Raw genomic sequence first — 20989 nt, forward strand, 5'->3', positions numbered from 1 at the left:
AATTTAATCTTCATTGCCTTTGGGAAAGGTGGAAGTTCATAGCCTTATATATTTGACTGAAAGAAGAGTTGTAATTAACTGATGGAATTAAAATTTGACATTTATTTAATTGTAAAAAAAATTGAAAAAAAATCCATAAAATGATAAAATGTTAAGGGCCAAATTGTCATGTAATTAAAGAAGAATAATTAGATTCTTAGATACAAATGTTGACTAAAGTTTACATTGTAATGACCCTTTAATTTTCATTTAAGTTTGGAAATTATGGAACAGATGGCCTTGCTTCAAGAAACGGCTTATGAAAGACTTTACCGATGGGCTCAAAGTAAGTATTTTTTTGTTGTTTTGTTTTGTTTTTTGTTTTTTGTTTTTTTGCATACTAGTACTTTCTCAAAGGCATTGCTTCAGTTTTCTTTGTGCTCCCTTAATGTCTAAGTTGGTGTTGGCCAACTGTGCAACCTCAGCTCCCAAAAATGGTTACGCCAAGTTAAGGAGCCTCAGTATTTCTCAGTCATCGTGTGCTGGGAAATGAGCCACAACTCTGAGTCTGAAAGACTGGGAATTTCTACATCTTCAGTTCTTTGAACATAGTAGGGATTTGCAAGCACTTTATAGTTAAAACTGAGGCAGAAAATAAAGTATTGATTGCTTCTGAAGAAAAGAGCTGAAAGCGTGAACAGATAGCAGAAGTTATAATGCTGACTGTATTCCAGGTGAGTGCAGAGCATTGACCCAAGAGTCCTGTGATGTGTCTGCCGTGTTAACTCGGGCCATGGAAGCCCTGCAGGACAGACCCGTCTTATACAAGTAAGACTTACTGCTTTGTCTTTGACTATTGCCTTGATTGTAGAAGTACCAGATTCATGTCTCCATGATGCTCAGTGATGCTTCACTTCTTTTCCATGTGTGCTATTGGAGCATCAGGTTGTGTGGTTGCTGCATGGAGTTAAGGGAAGAGCATGGGGTCCTGCGGTATGACTGTCTCTTAGTTATATGTGGCAGACAGGTGGCTGAGCCAGTTTGCCATCTCATTAACTCCCTTGGAATTGTACATCACTTAAAATCCATAGCAACACAGCCCTGGGAGATGGGAGAATGCAGCTATATAGATTGTCTAATGTAGTTACTCTGAGATGAAAAAAGAGTAGTCACAGTCAGGGGTCCATCAGTGGGCATTTTTAAATAAAGGTCCAGGTCTTTGATCTTGTAAGTACGCCATCTAAGATCTTCATATTAGTGCTTTGGGTAGGGACCCTATGCCTTTTCATTTGTTGATTTTTAAATCTGTATCTTAATGTTACTCAAAACAAGAGTCAGTGCATTTTTAAAGCTCTGGAGTAGAATGGAATCCAGCTGTAAGGACAACAAGTGTTGCTACTGTGAGAGATGACTTGCTCACAGTCGCCTGTCCTGGAGACCCTGGGAGGATCCCCTTTCATCAGTGTTTGAAGTATTTCTCATGGTTATGTCACATGCTGTGCCAGCTGTGTAAAATGACAGCATTGCTCTCTTTGCTAACTTACAAGTACATGTTATAGAGTAGTCCTGTTCTGAGTGCTAGTGATGAAAACATCAATTGACCACTTCTCTCAGGTTCCTATAACTTCAGAATGTCATATAAACAAATGGATTGTAATAGGATGTGTCTTTGGTAGTCTAGTCTGAGTGTCGTGTTCCGGGTGCTGTGTGGCCCAGGTGTCCCATGATAGGAGAGGAGGATGACCTTCAGGGTGCCTTTCCTAAGGGAAACGGTATACAGTGAGTCTCAGGTTAAAAGGGTGCTTTCTGGGAGGGGGAAGAATATTCTTCTTTGAGGGAGTAGTGGGTGTGAAGATGTGAATTGGTTGGAAAGGAATTGGTTGGAACTGGCTGTGAGTTAGTGTGTGTCTATGGCAAACTGGTGCTGACTATTGATCAGCGGCTCTACAGTCCCATTGATCTGATGGTACTGGCAATGATTGTCAGACCTGTAGTCCTCAGACAAGTGTGCTTGGTTTTAAGCAAGGGTTGCGTTGGCTGCAGATTTATCCTTGTTCAGAAGTTAATCGTTTTTAATGCCTTATGTATTTTGAACGCTGATGATTTCCACACAAACACACCGTGTGTACTGGTGATATCAAGCTGGCCTTCTTCCACTGCCCTCTTTCAGTTCCTCGTGGACCTTGCTTCAGAGCAAGCGTTTTCAGAGGGGGGAAATTATTTTCAGTTTGCTAAATTTGGCTATCTGTCTGGCTTATTTTGCTTATAGTGACATCTTCAGTTCCTTCCATTTTATTGCAAAGGAAAAGGTTTCATAGTTCTTTGGGGTTATTAACTCTCTGTGCTACGTATGTACCAAATTTTTAATGCATTCATTTGTTGTGGGCACCTAGACTGATTTATGTCTTACAGGTCAATATTGGGTGTCTTATCGCTCACTTTATTCATTATTGCTATTATTAATGTTGGTTTGTGAGACAGGGTCCCTCATTTAATCTAGAGCTCACACGTTCAGCATGACCAGCTGGCCAGTGAGCTGTAGGGTCCTCTGTTTCTGCTTCCTCAGAGCCATGATGTCGCGTGTGCATCGTCCTGTCTGGCTTTTTTACATTAGTGCTGGAGACCTAAACCTAGATCCTCATGGTTGTATGGCAGGTCCTCTAGAACCCCAAGTACTGAGCTTTTCGAGTGGATTCTTGAGTCAGATATCTCGAACATGCCCTTGAGCCTCCATGAGCTTTAGTGTCCTAGGTAGAATGAGGATATAACAGTGCCTGTTGTACGAGGCTGTGGAGAGCCTCATTCAATTAGGCATCACGTAATGTTAGACATTTCCACAGTGGGGAAGCAGGCAAAAAGCTGTGACCTAAGCAGGGCTCTGTGGAGCCAACAGGACCCCAGAGGGAATCTCGGAGGTCCAGTGAAAGGATCAGAGACTGACTCTGAGAGGGCGAGCACAGGGGAGGGATGGAGGTTGCAGGCTGTCAGGGTGTTTGGAGAGACCGTTCATTCAGCAGGCTGTGGTGACAGCCAGAAAAAGAAATCTCCCTTTCCTTATGTGATAGTCTTCCTTGGTGCCTGTCAGGTTGTAGGGTGCTTCCTATAGCCAGCAGGTGGCAGTGTCTGCACTTCATGCCAGCAGTGTGTAGGTTTCATGAGGGACAATGTCAATTAAAGTCCTTGAGAAAGCTGCCTAGCTCCTGTGTCTTAGTAGTTGTAACTGGAATTCTCATGTGTTACATTAATAAACGTTAATAAAGTTGTCAACTCAACACGACCTGGGACCACCTGGAAAGAGAGCCCCAGAGAGGAGTTTTCTGCATCAGGCTGGCTGTGGCTGTGCCAGGGTGGGGTGGGATTATTGACTAGTGGGAAGACCACATGGGTGCACCATTGCATAGTCTAGGTGTGGACTGTGTAAGAGGGAAGAAGCTTGCTGGATTGAAGCAGCCAACGAGGCAGCAAGTGTGCAGCAGGGTGCATCTTTGTGCTGGGCTGTGGATGTGCCATGACTGCTTTCAGTCCTGCCGTGACTTCCCAGAAGTGATGGGCTGTGAGCTGTAATAAACTTGGTCTTCAAAATTGCTGTCGGTCAGGCTGTTTTTATCCCAGCAACAGAAATGAAGCCAGGACAGATAATTCTTTTAAAGCTGAGTATAAATGGAAGTTTTTAAAACAAATTGCTGGTTCTTCACTGTTAGTAAACCCAAATAGTACAAGTTACTTTGGGATACGGCAACAAAACCCATCTATTTTTTTTTTATGAATTTGTGTTTCATTCAAAAAAGGAGATTTTACATATTTTTTATTTTGTTTTGTTTTGTTTTTGTTTTTTTGAGACAGAGTTTCTCTGTTGCTTTGGGGCCTGTCCTGGAACTAGCTCTTGTAGACCAGGGTGGCCTTGAACTCACAGAGATCCACCTGCCTCTGCCTCCCGAGTGCTGGGATTAAAGGCGTGGGCCACCACCACCTGGCTTATAGTATTCTTTTAATTTGCCTTTTTGACAAGAAGTTTAGAATATGTATGTATTTTGAATATTTACTCTTATAAAAGCTACATTTTGAAATTTTGACTTTTGTTGGGAAAATCTTTTTAGTTTTCTCTGTCTCTGAGACAGATGTTCCGTGTCTAACTACTTCATGTTGGTTTTCTTAAATTATATTTTTCCTGTGGGATGATATAACATTAAGTGAGGCTTCAGATTATTATACAAGTTCAGTCCCGGTGTTCAGCAAGCCTTTAGAACACCGAGTTGTCTCTGGAATCTTGGCCCAGTCCTAGAAACATTTGTTACCTTATATATATGGGGCCTAGAAAGGAAGATTGAGTTTTTCTGCTTAAAAAGATGAAGGTTTGGGGGTGTTGTTATAATAAATGTCAGTCATTGGATCATCCAGTAGGTTTTAGTTGGTAGAATTGCCAGAAAGATTTGTCTAGGTTAAACATGTGTGATTAAAGAACACATAGAAGAAAATAGACACAAAGCATTTGATTCTAAATTGTCCTAAAGTATAGAAAGGAAATGTGAGCATCTGTGCAGCACAGCAAAGCTTTGCCTGATGCCTGCATCCCCCTCCCTCTGCTACACTGCATCTGCAGAGATGTGAAGACTAGAGTGGGCAGTCCTCAGAAGAGGGCCACGCCCTAAGAGCTCTAGTGTCTGTCCTCTCACCCCTTCCCTTACAGCAGGAAACAGTGTAAATAATGAGAACATCAGCAGTGCTCCTGTGTCTCACAGAACATGGACTTTTCATTCTGTCTACAACATAAAAGAGAAAGCAGTACAGCCTGAGAAAATAATTCTCCTGGATGTCTTGGGGAAACTTGTAAATTCTGTTCATTAGTTATTGAATCCATTTTTAATATTTAGACTGGTAGAATATTGTTTGGGGATTTTATAATTGGTGGTATGGAATCTGCTGACTTTACATTTTTAGTTTTTTTGCTGTGTACTTTAAAATTATAACTTTTAATTGGAGCGTATAAAGAATGACAGTTATGTCAGGAAACTAGCTGATTCCTGCCGCCCACAGATTCCTCCAAATTGTCCTGCACCGTTGTTCATAGCTTTCTTTCTCCATTTCCTCCCCACTTTCAGCAAGAATGGCTGACTTCTGATATAAGAGAAAAGATATTTACTGTCTATAGATAGCCAGTTAATAAATGTAATATGTCTCATTGGAGTCAAAATAAGCTTTTAAAAATGAATAGAAATTCTGGGTCAGTATTTGGTGCTAAGTTATTGTAACATAAGGAGAAATTTGTAATATGGGAAGAAATTCTTGGTATTTGGACTATAGAATCCTAACCAGCTTCTAAGAAATGTGTGGCTTCCTGTGAACTATGGAGCATCATGTTTTAGCTGCCATGAATCCAAGCCAACTGTTCCTATTGCTACTGCATTTCCTGCTACCTAGTCCCAAGCATTCTTTCTTTGAAGGAGCAGTGCTGATACCTATCGATTGAATTTCAGTGCTCTCAAATGACTCTTCGTTTCAAGGTAGTCCTGCTTGAGGAGCGTGAGCCTGCTGAAGCTTTCCTGTCTTCCTGATCTTAGGCATGGAGTGAGGAGTCTGTTAGGGGATGGAGCTACTTCTCATCTCACAATCTGTTCCTTCCAGGTATACCTTAGATGAATTCGGAACGGCCAGGCGAAGTACTGTCGTTCGTGGGTTTATTGATGCTCTCACAAGAGGAGGGCCAGGAGGTACACCCAGGCCCATTGAAATGCACTCTCACGACCCTCTGAGGTACAGTAACCAACACTAGTAGAGGGTTTGACACTTGTCCCTGGGGACATCTGTACTCACAGTGGTTTCCTGTAGGTATGTGGGGGATATGCTGGCATGGCTCCATCAAGCTACTGCCTCTGAGAAGGAACATCTGGAAGCTCTCTTAAAGCAAGTAACTGCACAGGGTGAGTGTACTGATGGTTATTGCTAATACTTAATAGAGAAAATGGACGTGGCTTCTGTGTTTCCATTGCTGTCTTCACTGAGATAAACACTTCACACTTAGATGGTACATAAGCATCCTGCTGTCCTTACACACACACACACCACTTCTGTTTAATAGACTTCTGTGCTGTTGTCTGTTGCTTAGGATCTGCTTACGTTCTGCTACACTGCTTCTTTCTTTTAAGACATGGCTGGAGTGCCCAGCATACGTTAGCTCAGGTGGGAATACAGTGAACAGCTTGAGACATGGCTGGAGTGTCCAGCACACATTAGCTCAGACCATCAGCATCACACTTAGAGGTGGGAATACAGTGAACAGACTGAGACACGGCTGGAGTGTCCAGCACACATTAGCTCAGGTGGGAATACAGTGCACAGGCTGAGTGTTCCTTATGTCACTGAGCTGTAATGGCTTGTTTCTGCCACCCAGACTCTTCATTCTCAGGGCACTTTGTTTTGTTTTGCTTTTTTTTTTTTATAATTACCATAGGTGCTTAAAATATTTGTTTGGGTTTTAAGTGAGGATAATGGCTATATTCTAGAGGTGCTGATGTCTGTAAGACTTCTAATTTTCTTAGTTGTAGCTTTCTTAAGAGGTATGTTAGCTACTTTTTTGGTTGCTGTGATGAAATTCCCGTCAAAAGCAATACCCGGCAGGAAAGAACTCCACTGAGGCAGGAAAGGCATGGGAGGTGATTGGTCATAGCGGTCCAGTCAGGAAGCAGAGAGAGATGATGCTGGTGTGTCTTGGGCACTCTTGTTCTTCTTCCCATTTGAATCAGTTTGGACCCAGTCCACATTTAGGGTGAATCTTCTGCCTAAATTAAACCACTCTAGAAAATACCTTCACAAATATACCCAGATACTTGTGTCTTGATTGATTCTAAAATCTAGTGAGATTGATGAGATCAAGCATTACAGAAGACTTATTTTAGAGCATAGGACTTAGTGTATAAGGTAAGGGTGTTCTGATTTTGATAGGAAGTAGAAATACTGTTCCTGGTATCACCCGACTGGGTGGTGTAGAGTAGCTCATCAGATGGTTTGTGGGAGAAGCCACGTACAGTTTGGTGGTGGCTTTATGTCATAGTTTCAATATTGAGACTTGATGAAGCATATGTCTTAGATTGGTAAAAAGTTTGCATTTTTGTTATGTAAGACATAGTCTGACATGGTCTTACTGTATATCCCAAATGGCCTCAAACTGGCTTTCCTGTCTCAACCTTCTACGTGCTGAAATTATAGGAATGAATAAAATTGTACTCATTTGTTTTTCTTCCTTTTTACTATTGTTACCTAGTTTTAAAAGAATGCATTTCCAGACTGAGCACAGTGGTGCACACCTTAATCCCAGCACCCAGAAAGCAGAGACTGGCAGATCTCTGTGAGTTTGAGGCTAGCCTCGTCTACACATAGTGAACTCTAGGCCAGCCAGGGCTACATAGTGAGGCCCTACCCTTTCTTCAGAGTGGGGGGGGTGGAGGATGGGAAGAAGGGATGTGTTTCTTTGAAGGTGCCTTTAAAACAGTTTATATAAGAGACTATTTAGAAGTTTGAAGATAGATTATTGTTATATTAAATTCTGAGCCTCACTCTGAAAATGAAAGTGGTTACCTGTCTGCCTCGCCTTATAAATGCCTAGTGCTTGGTAATGATCAGCACTCAGCAATGTCGTTTCTCCTGGGGTGGCTTGGTCAGTGTTCAGCCTTCTACTCCCATTGTGTGTTAGCCACTCTGTGCTCAGGTGAGGCACCTGCAGACCCCTCCTGTGTCCTTCCCACCTCTTCCAGCTCACAGGGCTCCAATCGGGTTTGCTTTGTGTCCCACTCAGGTTCTTCACACAAGGGTACTGCAGTTGGGTTTTTTAATCATTATTGTTATTATTATTATTATTATTATTTACTCTTTGGGGGCTCATCACCCAGCTCCCAAATAAATCACACAAAGCCTTGTTCTTTCTTATGAATGCCCAGCCTTAGCTTGGTTTGTTTCTAGCCAACTTTTCTTAACTTAAATTATCCATCTACCTATTGTCTCTGGGCTTTTATCCTTCTCTATTCTAAATACTTTTCTTAATTTCTTCCTCCATGGTTTGCTGTGTAGCTTGGGTGGCTGGCCCCTGGAGTCCCCTCTCTTCCTTTTCTCACTTCTCAAGCTCCTCCTATTTATTCTCTCTGTCTGCCAGCCCTGCCTTTCTTTTCTCCTGCCTTACTATTGGACATTGAGCTCTTTATTAGACCAATCAGGTATTTTAGGCAGGCAAAGTAACACAGTTTCACAGAGTTAAAAGAATGCAACATATTTTAGATGGGCAAAGTAACAGCTTCACAGAGTTAAATAAATACAACATGAAAGAATGCAACACATCTTTGCATCATTAAATAGATGTTCCCCAGCGTAAACAAATGTAACACATCTTAAAATAATATTCTATAACAGGGTTCATTTTGTTAATCATCATTCATACAAATTATCAGCATTTTGTAGGTACATACTGGGTACTAGCACCATTAGGAACATGTCAAAAATTATACTTAACAAAATGTTGCTGTTTATTTTAAATGCTATTCATGACATTAATTATAGGTATTTTTGATTAATAGTTCTTAAAATGTACAAGAGTCAAGTGTAACTTGGGAAGAAATAATTATGTTGTACTTAATTTTAGGCGTTGAAGAAAATATTCAAGAAGTTGTTGGACACATCACTGAGGGTGTGTGTCGGCCTCTGAAGGTAAAGGGCTTTGTAGCGTTAGGTATCTGACCAAAGTATTTCCTTGTTCTTAGGAGTTAGATAAATTGATAAGTCACAGCTTGAAATCAGGCTACAATTTTGTCAAATTACTACATCATCTAGGCTGATAAAGTGCACTTACACTGGAACCATTGCCTGCTCTCTACAGAATGGGAAGAGCTGTAGTTTACGTTTATGAACTGACTTTCTATTTCCTGTGCCGCTGATAAGCAAGCAAGAAAAAACATTAAACTGAACAGCAAGCAAATGAGTGCATTTAATGTATTACCTCGAGCACAGTGCCTTCTTCTGTGTATCGTACTAATAAATAATGTTTACTCCAAATGTGAACATATTTACCTGTTGCTGCCCCTGCCAAACTACTTACCACGCAGGGGCAAGCTTTGAACTCATTCTGCTCCTGTCCCAGGCCTTGCTGCAGTATGGTCCCGTGGACCCTGCTCGGGTGCCTCCTGTGCACAGTGACGAGGGCCAAGAGAGGCAGATGAGCTGCATGGTTCCCAGGGCTGCTCCTGCCACAGGCTTCTCTCCACTATGAGTCCCAGAGCTCTTGAAGTGCCTGACTTCCTTTAGTATGTAGACGTTACGTTTTACGATTTATTCTTATCATAAACTGAACTTTTTTTTTTTGTAAGATTTTCTTTGGTGTTTTGATCCAGAAAAAAGACAAAACCTCAGATGACCTACCTTTTGACAGTGTAGTATGTTTATAAATTAAAATCTCGTCATAACTTGATAAGTACTTGAAATTATTTTATGTCTTTCACCAAATGAAATATATCCTGCAGTGAGATGTTCCGACATTCATAATCCATATACATTTTACTTGTTTTGTATACTGCTGGTTGTTAAAAAGATTAAAAGAGAGAGTGAAATTAAGCTCTTACCAAATGTGGTGGTGCATACCTATAATACCAGCTTTCTAGGAGGCTGTGGAGGAAGACTGAGTTTGAGACCAACCTGGATAGCATATAAGTTTGAGGCCAGTCTGCACAGCACAGAGACACCCTGTGTCAGTACCACCACCCTAAAATTTTATTTTCCTCCAACTTTCCTTACTAGCCAAAGCATCTATTATCATGTTATTAGGAGACATTTAGCTGAATGAATTTTATATTAGTGAGGTAAAACAAGTAGGTCACTAAGAAAAATATTTATTAGGATGAAAGTTGTGTTGGTTAGCGCTTCTACTGCTGTGATAAAACAGCATGGTCATTAGCAACTTGGGGGGAAATGGTTTATTTTCTCATATTTTCACGTCACAGTCCATCACTGAGGGAAGTCAGGGCAGAGGCCACAGGTCAGGGCTGCGTGCCAGCTTGCTCTCTGTCCTTCTGTTTACAGGTAACATCCTTTACAGTTTCATGATTGTGTTAGCGTTCAAAAACACCATCTTTAGTGATGTAATACGTAATTATAATTGTGGGGTTAGCCAGTGAGCTCCAGGTTCAGTGAAAGACCTTGTTCAAAAGACAAGGTTGAGAGTGATAAAGGAAGACACCTTGTGTAGATTGCTGGCTCCTACCCAGACATGCAATGGTATTCACACCTGCGTGCAACATGCACATGTGTGTGCACGTACCCACACACCAAAAAAGGTGTTCATACGGAAACTGATGATTTTTCAGTGCAAATGTCTTATTGCCTCATGCCAAAGAGGAGTCACTTTCATAAACATGCAAGTGTGAAGATAAATTAATTCCCATAAATAGAGAGGTCTTTGAAAATATTACACATGCAATATACACATACTTGCTTACAGTGTCTATATCCTAGGAGCAAAGCACAGAGAAACGTCAACCTTGAGAGGGCTTATTGAACATGTGTGCACTGTTGTACCAGATGCTGCGGAGACTGAAGTGTGTAGGAAACAATGTCTGTTTGGAAAGCAGGAAGATAACCATAGGCATAGCAGCGTGAGGACAGACAGAGGAGATGATGTGAGCACCACTCACGAGGGATGCTGACTCAGGAGAGCAGTGGGGGTAGAAGTTAGTTAGAAGGCTCCGGGAAGAGTAAGTTCACCTCATACCGGTAGCCTTACAGCTGGATAGGTTTGTTGATATTCACTTATGACTTTACTCTCTGCTAATAGGAACAACGTGTAATGCAGACAGAATTCTTTCTCTCGTTTCTATGAGTGCTACTGGCTAAGCATCTGTTTAGTAGCGCTGCAGCTGCTTTTGCAGTTTAGTCTTAACCAGATCTACTTACACATGGTGCTGAACCTCACAGTGGCCCTGCTCTCATTTCCAGTATTGCCTGCTTTGAGCCAAAGGTTGCAGATAGTCACTTTTAGGAATTTGTATTAAAATGTTTATCATACGTTATGATTTAATATGCAGAATTTCTTTAGAAAGCATTTTGGGATTACTGCAATAATGAAATTGTTTCAAGTATTTTTATGTTGTTTATACCTCATTATTAATGAAGAAAATGTATACTTTTAAGAAATAAATGTTCCGGGTTTTTTTCTTCTTGTTTTCATAGGTTCGAATTGAACAAGTAATACTTGCTGAACCTGGGGCAGTTTTATTATATAAAATTTCTAATCTCCTCAAGTTTTACCACCATACAATCAGGTAACTGAGTAGTAAATGTGCTTGTGTCCCCTGGAGTGTTGTTTCTCTGTATTCAGGACACACTTCTGTTTCCTCTGTGTGTATCATGAAAGACCATGCATGCTCACTGTTCCTGTATGCCTTGGGGGCTGTCATTCTTCTACCCTTCCTGTTCTGTGAATGACCACACACACACACACACACACACACACAGAGGGAGAGTGGAGGAGGGAGGAAGAGAGAGAGGCATACACACACAGATGACACAGACACATACGCACAGACTTAGACACACATACAGAGAGTGGCATACAATATACATAGCAAAATATGTCTACAAAGTAAGCCTTGCTGCTTTAGTAAATGAGATCCATGACAACTAGAGCCATTGCGTATAGGTAGAATACGACATAATGGGGGAACTCTGTCATCCGGGCATCACTGTCCTCAATTCTTCATTAGCATTTAATTTTGCATGAATGATAACAGACATAGCTTCATCTTCTCTCCAGAAAAGTAAGTTTATTGAATTGGAAATCATGTGTACCTAAATATATAATAATTGGCATCCCTTTCAATGTATCAATGAGAAAAATAAGTGTATATACTTATCTCCTTGCAAAACAGGAGAAATCTCTTTAGATGGCTCTAATAATCATCTATTTAATAGAAAATTGAATATTACCAGATACGCTAATATAATTATTTCAAAATAGCATAGTTTCGTAATTAGTCTTAAATATACTGCCACTTCAGCAGCTGTATAAAGTTGAATAACTCTAGTTTGTAGATATATTTTTGATAGGTTATGCTAGTTTTAATGAAAAGAACTCAGTATTATGCAATCTAATTATCAAATCAGTAAGAGCTGTTGATTCTTTCTTAAAATTAAAACCAGACTTTGCTGTGTAATCAAGATGCATGTCTGTTGTGCTAGGGAAGAAAGTGTTTGCATGTCACAGATGTCAGTTCTGACTCACAGTCTTGCTAGAATATGTTACGAAATATTGGAAGCATGGTACAAGTTAACTAAACCTTACCCAGAATGCTTGGGACCAGGATTGTGGAGTGGTTATAAAAGCCTTTAACAGTCCAACACCACTCATCTAAATACCCCAAGCTTTCTGAACAGGGATGTACAGTTTCGTATTTCAGATTCTGGTACTGACTGCTCAAATTTTAGTTTGCTTCTTTCTCTTTTTAATTTCCTTACTCAAATAAAAAGGAAACTGACATTTTTATATGAAACTGGAGTGATTAGTATGTAGATCTCTCTCTCTCTCTGTCTCTGTCTCTCTCTCTCTGTCTCTCTGTCTCTCTCTCTCTCTCTCTCACACACACACACACACACACACACACACACACCTGTATAAATCTGTTTTTGTTGCTAGGTCTCACTATTGTAGCCCAGGTCAGTCAATCTACTAGTGTCTCCCCTTCCCTCGCCCATGGTGTATGTGCATGCGTGTAACATATGCCCATCCTGCATGTGGAGCCCAGAGAATGCCAGGGGACTTCTCTATCACTGTCTGCCTTATTCCCTTGAGGACCTGCAGCTTGCCTTTCAGTCTGATCACAGGGCTCTTAGGGCCCCTGGTATGCAGCAGGCATGACTTTTATGTGTGTGCTAGGGGTCACACTCAGCCCCTCAAGCTAGAAAACAGCAGTCTTACTCATTGTGCATTTCTCCAGCCTCCACATCTAGATCTCTTTTTAAAGCGCTGTGCTCAGCTGAATTGTGTTAGCTTCTGTTTTCCAGTCTGAAATGAAATGTTCTTTATTTTAGTGGCATCGTTGGAAATAGTGCAGCTACTTTACTGACGACAATTGAAGAAATGCACTTGCTAAGCAAAAAAATATTCTTCAATAGCTTGAGTCTGCATGCAAGTAAACTGATGGACAAGGTGGGTGTGCTCAGCATCCCTGAGCTGCAGCCATAATGGACTTCTTTCATGTTTTGACTTTAGTGACTTTTTTTCCCACTTCAAATTCATGTTGGGGAAGCTTAGTGTAGCTCAGGTCATAGTTCATCTTTTTGGATTAGCATAACTATATCCTAATTGGAGAAATACCTACCTCGTTTTCTAAATGTTTCAATTTTAAACATTTTTCATTGCAGAATGTTCCATTCCAAGTATGTGTAACTAAGACGAGCTTAACCCTCTGTTTAAGTGAGAGCCAAGGTGACAGTCTGAAACCTGCAGCTCTTACAAGATGCTTTTTCTAGACAGTTTCATAGTTTCGCCTCCCAATGGCACAGCTTTATCTTCTGTGTCACACCCATGAACGTTTATGAATGTGAGTATAGAAGCTCCTTGTAATATAAACAAACAACAGTGCCCGAGAGACCTGTCTGCTCTAGCGTTATAGGTTGAGCAGAGTTCTGCAGCAGGAATAAAATTCTTTGTCAGCTTCAGAGTTGTCTTGCTCGATGTGTCTATGGATGTAGCTGCTGTGTGGTCCTCATCACATGTTGATCCTTTTACTCTCAAAGATGGCCTTTATGTCTGGTGATGCTTTTGTCTTACTGGTGTTTTGTCTTGTGTTAGTGTGACTATACTAGCTTTCGTTTGGCTATTTGCAAAATATGTCTTTTTATGTCTTTTCCTTTGAACTTGTTGAAAGATAACACGCAGCTTGAGTATGGTTTTTAAAAAATAATTCATCCTCAAGTCTTTGCCTTTCAGTTAGTATGTGTAACCGATTTACATCCAGATGACTTCCTGAGAGTAGAATTTGTTTTTTTTTCCTCTATTTTCTGTGTTCAAGTCTTCAACCCCTGTCTCTCCATTACGTTTTACTTCCCCCTCCTCTACAGCTCTCCTCTTTCTTGTGCTGGTATTATCGCATGTAGCTTTTCTTCATGAAGTTATCTTTTCATTCACAAAGAGGAAAAGAAAATATAAACAAAATTACTAAAAAATTATTTTTGTCTTGATAGTATCATGTTCTCCTGCATTGTGAAGACTACTTTTCCCAGAAATACAATTGTTGGCTGCTGTTTTAATTCTTCCAACCCTTAAGTATGCAATATTTAGTGCATTCTGGTGATACATTGGCTGTTAATCTTAGTAAGTTACAGAAGGTTGTGAGCCACCATGTGGGCGCTGGGGGTTGAATCCAGGTGCTGAGGAAAGAATGGCCTGTGGTCCTCACCACTGAGCCATCTCCCCAGCCCCTCTCTTTTGAGTTATGCTCTATCTCCATGGAGACCACTGCAGATTTATGTTGGAATTTAATCGGCTATTTGGCCATTGAGATGAGTGTTCAGTGGATTTGGGGGATCATCTGCCATTGTTTCTTCAGGCACTTCCTGTTCCTTGTCCTTTGTTTCTTTTGGATTATGCTGAGGTTGGTCCTGTTCATTTTTGTTTCACTCCGTTTCTTTCTGCCCCATCTCCAAGTTCAGTGGCCGCTTTCCGCGCCCGCTGCCACCTGCTGGGGAGCTGCAGCGAGGTTGTCTTCCGGTCATTGTGCTCACCTGCGGCTTCGTCAGTGTGTCCGCTGCGCCGCTGTGCCCGTCCTTCCCTTTGGTTGTCATAGACCACATTGTCTTGTTTGCTCATGTGTCCCATAACTTTTCTTGTAATATTACTTTTAGGAAAGAAAGTATTTTCACAGGTCACTCTGCCATTCCTACTAATGTCAATTATTCATTAACTTTTATGTATGAAAAATTTTAAATAAATTCTGGCATTTAAAATTTTTCTCTTTTTCTGTCTGACACAAGGCTATAGTGTCTTGCGAAGACTTCTAATTGCCAAATTTTGTTTTATTTACAATACATATCTGTTAAAGTTAAAAGTACTCTGATACCCTTCTAAAGTTTTCTAGGCAGAATCTCAGACTTGCATAAGTTCTTTTTTTGTATTAAAAAGAAATGAGTAAAAAGGAAGTTCCTGGGGCCCTCTGGTGGTCTTTCCGAGCAGCAGTGATATTAGGCCCGGCTTCTCTTCCCGAACTAATTCAGGCTCAGGTCAAGAGCTGACCAGGATCCCACCCGGCCCTTCAGAGCCCTCTGATGCTCTGAGGACGTAGCCGTGAGAAGATTAAACCTATCTCTCAAAATTTTAGTGGTCCTTATTTTCTGTGAACCACTTTTCAAAGTGCATAGCTTATGGGTTAACCTGGAATTCTCCAGGGGCCCTTGATGGAGAAGGGAGTCAAGAGCCCCTTCCTAGACACCGAGCCATAAGAGCAGATGGTTCTCAGAGATACAGCAGTTCTCAGTGGTACTGCTGCTGTGGGGATTTCTTTATTCTTATAATTTGGGCTAAAAACAAATTAAGCCAGATTATGTTCAGTATATAACAAATGTAATTCTACAATTTAAGTAAACACCAAGTTTTCTCATAAATTCTTGAGCTTTAACATAGAAAGTTATAATTACAACTATGGGGTAGGCTGGTCAAATCTTGTCACTCTGAGCAACATACTTCAAAATAAACTGGCGATAAGTTGTGAGCTTTTAATACATCAGGCATGCACTGTGTTACCCTTGTGTTTTATCATGAGCCCTCTGCGCACTTTAACCTTCCTGAAGAAAACCTGGGCAGCAGTAAACTGTTCTTCTGGTGCAGGTTGAGCTCCCACCACCTGACCTTGGACCCAGCTCTGCCCTCAGTCAGACACTCACTTTGCTGCGGGAGGTTCTGGCGTCACACGATTCCTCAGTTGTTCCCTTGGATGCTCGGCAGGCTGACTTCGTGCAGGTAGCTTGTAAATTCCTTGATTGCTTGCTTACCTTCTGTTAGACATTCTGTGAGATGCTGGCATATGTGTCTGTATACTTTGACAATCCCTTTACTGTTGATGCTTCTTCAATATTGTCAGTTATTGACTTTAATGCCCATTTTTATGCTATCTGATTTTGTTATTAAATCTTGACCTCATGTACTTTTTAAGTTGGCTGACTTCCAGTTAGCTTTCATTTAATTCTGAAAGACTATAACCCCAGGACTATATCCTGATTAAGAAATAAGAATTCATTTCCTTTTCATTTGCAGGTTTTGTCATGTGTCTTAGATCCTCTCCTCCAGATGTGTACGGTATCAGCCAGCAATTTAGGCACAGCTGACATGGCCACGTTCATGGTCAACTCACTGTACATGATGAAGACAACATTGGCTCTGTTTGAGTTCACAGACAGGCGCCTGGAGATGCTTCAGTTCCAGGTAAAACTTTGCTAGGGAGTGGCTTCTCTGAGTCTGCTTTTCCAGTGTGATAGCTCTAAGTTACTAACTTTTGACACATGTTAATGGCCTGACTTCATGAATTCCTTAAGGCAGTTTGTCTGAAGGATGTGTATACACACACACACACACACACACACACACTTTTGATTTTCAGCTTTAAAGAAGCCACAATGTGAAATGGTTAAGGAACTTGATCATATTATAGCATAGGATGGTATGAGAAAGCGCTCTGATTCATTTGAGTGTTCAGTGCTGTGTGAAGATGTGGTGTTATATTGTAATTGTAATTTGCAGGCGTGTAGCTGGTGCAGCAAGTGTTACAGAGGCCAGACATGTTCTGTCCGTGTGTAAAGAAGCAGTGTTAGGCAAAATGCTCTGGTCTAACAGTCACTGTTCCCATAAGCCAGCTGGTGTCTCTCAAAAGTCTGTATGATGGCTAAATCAAAGCCATTCATAAGGCACATAATACTTGGGTTCTGGTATAGTACTGGTAGAGGCAATGTTCAAGAGAACAAGGCTAAAGCGAAAGGCTCCAAAGGTCTGTCACTAAAAGCCTGAAGACTGGTAGTGGGTATAATGAAGTTTGATGTGCAACCTTACATTTTCTGAAGATTGACTTTTGATACATCTAAATTTTCTGATTTCTAATTCATATGAGAACATTTGCGAATGATCAATAATCATAAAGTCTGAATAAATTTTGGAGTTTGTTGTAAAAAGGCACAGTTCTCAACCTCTCCCATTTGTCTCTCTGGATGTTCATTTCTCTTGGAATTTATCTTGGTAGTTCTAAATACTTGTATGTATTGCCACCTAAGATTTTAGAGAGCTTGATTTTTTGGTCTCCTTCACTCTTTCTCCATTGCCCTCCCACCCCCTCTCCAGCCAGTGACCTTCATTCCCCTCAGTCCCTCCTTCTGCTTATTTTATGTCTTCTGTTGCTCTCCGTGTCCCAACTTCCTCACGCCCTCATCCTCCTGTCTCATGATCCCCTTGGCTTTCTTGGTCCCTACACATAAGCTTCCAGACAGGTGATGGCCTCGCCCCGAGCTTTCTCAGCTTCCCACTGCTGTTGGACTTGAGACCTCTGCTGCGGTGAACGCTGTCAGCAGATACTGTGCTAGCTGAGCCGTGCCGGAGAGAGTGATTAAACTTCTTGTCTTCAATAACTTTATTTCCGCAGACTTAACTTTGTGATATGGTTTTTATCAATATCTCTGCCGTTTGTCTCTTTCTTTTCTTGAAAGGTTCAGATGTATGTTCTTACAGTGCCATTATTCTGCATTGTCAGCCGTGTGATGTTTGTCCACAGTGTTCTGCATGTTTCCTGCCAACATGAAGTCCCTTACCTGTTCAGTGCAGTTTGTTAGTGTGTCCAGGGTCTGTTCTCTCCCCGCCCACATCTCACGTGTCAGCTGGACTCTTCACACGCACATCAGAGACAGGCAAGGGCTGTGCTAGAAGCCATGGCTCCTCAGAGTCCTCCAGAGACACAGCTTTTGTTGTTAGACCATGGGTTCTACATGCCCAGGCGTCATCTCCCTGACCTCCCGCTCACCCTCAGCTTTCCTCAGATGGCTGGTAACACCAGGGAAATCTGAGTCTCCTGTTTGGAGCAACTGGCTCTGTCCACCTAGAGGCCTGTAATGATCTTCCTTTGGGCTCAGGTACTTCCCCAGAATATTTTAGGTTTTACTCTTATTATTGCCATCTTAGACAATGAGAGCCATTTCAGTTTGGAGATTCAAACCTTTCATTTACTCATTAATTTTTTTAAATAATTTCTCTGTGTTACTGTCTTATGTTCTGCAGGTCCTGTCTTTGTTTTATTTTATGTTATAAATCTGTTCTCCAATTTATTTTATCTCTTTAGCCTGTTTCTTTGATACTTTCTCTCTCTTCTTTTTTTCCTTCAGGTCACTAATTTGGTTGTTAGCATCAACTAGTTTTCTTTTCACTTTCATTAAATGCTTGTATTTAAGCAAATTAATATAAATATTACTAATATTTGATTTTCCATAAATCCAAGAAATAAGGACTCTTAATTGTACTTCCTTGGGAATTTTCATTAAAAAGAACAATGTGGCGGGCTTCTTTGTGGGAAAAATAGAGGTGTTGGAGTCGCTTGAACTAGGCAGCTCTCATGTGGCGACAGAAAGAGTTGGCGGTGCTCTGTGTCATTGGCAAGCAAACCGGTTAAACTGGGGATACTTTGTGGTGTGAGTGGGGAGGACCAGGCAGATGGAAGGAGCAGCTCTTCCTATTGGAGTGCTTTCCTTCAGGGATCCCATTCCTCAGCTGCAGGGCCAGGTCCCATCAGGGTTCTTCAGAGATGGGCTCCTCAGGGAATGGAGGGGAGGCTCAGAATGCAGCCTTTAAGCCCTTTTATCCCTGAGTAATTTATTTTACGTGATCGTTATGACTTTTGTTTGAGTTCTGCTTTTGAAATAGCTGAGAAGCAATCCATATTCCTTAGCTGGTGGCCTGTCTTAGAATCCTCTTTAATTGTAACTTCTTAAGTCGCAGTGGGAAGAAAAATCTGTTGTGGAAGCTGCCTTGGGTCCCATAATCTGGGCCACAGCAAGGCAAGGCTGTGATGACAGCCCCAGCATGCTCTTCCTTTACTGTGTCTCCGTTGGTTCTCTTCTCCAGTGCTTTTTCTTCTGTATTTTAGATTGAAGCCCATTTGGACACTCTGATAAACGAGCAAGCATCTTATGTTTTGACTCGAGTTGGCCTGAGCTACATTTACAATACTGTGCAGCAGCATAAACCTGAGCAGGTGAGCACTCTGGGTGGCTTCTAGGGATGGAAGGTAGATTTTAGTCTTGGCTCTGCCACTGCCTAGCGGCTCTCTCTGTTCGTATCCTCTGCTAAGACAGGCCTGCCTAATCAGTGTCTGTCATGGGTCAGGAGAGTGCCTGAAAATGCAGATAATTCTCGGTTAGAAGTAATGACAATATTTAGGAATTACTGTCATAGGATGTAAATACAGAGAAATAAGTATTATAAAGTGTACAAGACTTTTATACTGGTGATTTTTTTTTTCTTTTTAGACAGGGTTTCTCCATGTAGCTTTGGAGCCTATCCTGGAACTTGCTCTGTAGACTAAGCTGGCCTTGAACTCACAGAGACCTGCCTGTCTCTGCCTCCTGAGTGCTGGGATTAAAGGCGTGCGCCACCACCACCTGGCTATCCTGGTGAATTTTTAAAGTTCTATTTCACCTTCAGCCGGATGAGTAAATGGATTGCTATGAAAGTAAAATTATCCTCCATCTAGTTTAGCAGATCCATGAAGGAAAGTGTTCTGGGCCGAAATGATCTTACAGAACGCCAATAGTAAGAGGTCCTGGAGAGGTGGGAAACCCTAACACAAAGTAAGATTAGAAGAGTTCATAAACTCATGTAGGTGCTGCTTCCAAAGAAGTGTTTTCTCTTAACTGCAGTAAGAGTGGGGCCATAAATGCAGCGCAAACCAAAAATAAGCTGCCTCAGAAAGCAAGGAACTCACAGCTTCCGCCCTTCTGTGTCGCTGTAGCGGACTGACAGGGGAGCCAATTCCTCATGTTGTCTGCTCCCTAAATCACCATGGCCTCCACACCTCACCAGCATCCTCCAAGTTTTATGTTGCTTGCTTGAGTAAATCTCAAGTGTGGTGGTATTTCCCTTGTTGGTAAATGTAGTTTTGCTCCTCATTTATGGCCCTACTCTTACTGCAGTGAAGAGCAAACTCTTCTCTAGAAGCAACTACATGATTTTTCTGAAAGGGGGCAATCTTCTAACAGACCATTTTTATAACTTTTTTATAGGGTTCTTTAGCCAATTTGCCCAACCTAGACTCGGTGGCTCTGAAGGCTGCAATGGTAAGTGCACCACAACCCTGTCAAGGTGGCCATCCTCAGGCACTACTGGCTGTGGTTTACTGTGTGGTGACAACGGCCTGGGTGATAGGTTTCCTCCCGTGATGTGCCCTGCAGCTCCGTGTCTGCTCCTTTTAGCAGCCCTGCCCAGGGTGCGCCTTTTGTTGTCCTGTCCCCTCAGACCTGAGGAAGTCCGCAGTCCTGCAGTTTAGGATCTCCTCATCTTCAGAGCTTCCTTCCTGTTCTGATGGGGAGACAGGAGTGGCAGCACATGTGGGGTTGGGCTGTGAGCTGCAGACTTTCTTTGGCCGCGATTCGTGGCTTAAACGCCTGTCTTTGTTTTTTTGTTCTTTCTGAGATGCTAACTGAACTCGGATTCCCGTTTTAGAGTAGCATCTTACTTTCAGCACGAGGGTCACAAAGCCTTTAGCTTAAGCTTTCTTTTCGAGGAAACAATCGCAGCAGTGGTAGAATGCTTTCCTGGCATGTACGCTGTCCTGTGCTCAGGCCTCAGCACTGTACAACATGTATACTATGACACAGTCACACACATGAACACACTCATACATAGACTTATCCATACACATTTGCACAGGCACACACATAAGCACATTTATACTGATACACACATTCATACTCATATACAAACTCACAAACATGTAGTTACAGTCTCATGCATGAT

General features: G+C 41.6%; 1 protein-coding gene across 1 annotated transcript in view; it reads left to right on the top strand.

Moving 5' to 3' along the window:
* Cog6 (component of oligomeric golgi complex 6) overlaps positions 1-20989 on the top strand; it is a 42549-nt gene that overhangs the window by 9937 nt on the left and 11623 nt on the right. The window contains exons 7-17 of the mRNA XM_048424555.3: positions 255-325; positions 714-807; positions 5602-5730; positions 5806-5897; positions 8606-8670; positions 11182-11273; positions 13039-13156; positions 15833-15964; positions 16259-16426; positions 19122-19229; positions 20257-20310. Of these exons, the coding sequence (XP_048280512.2) occupies positions 255-325; positions 714-807; positions 5602-5730; positions 5806-5897; positions 8606-8670; positions 11182-11273; positions 13039-13156; positions 15833-15964; positions 16259-16426; positions 19122-19229; positions 20257-20310 (1123 nt within the window). The remainder of the gene's footprint in view (positions 1-254; positions 326-713; positions 808-5601; positions 5731-5805; positions 5898-8605; positions 8671-11181; positions 11274-13038; positions 13157-15832; positions 15965-16258; positions 16427-19121; positions 19230-20256; positions 20311-20989) is intronic.

This window comes from Myodes glareolus, chromosome 20, assembly GCF_982192425.1.
Source record: "Myodes glareolus chromosome 20, mMyoGla1.1, whole genome shotgun sequence".
NCBI classification, from domain to species: Eukaryota; Metazoa; Chordata; class Mammalia; order Rodentia; family Cricetidae; genus Myodes; species Myodes glareolus.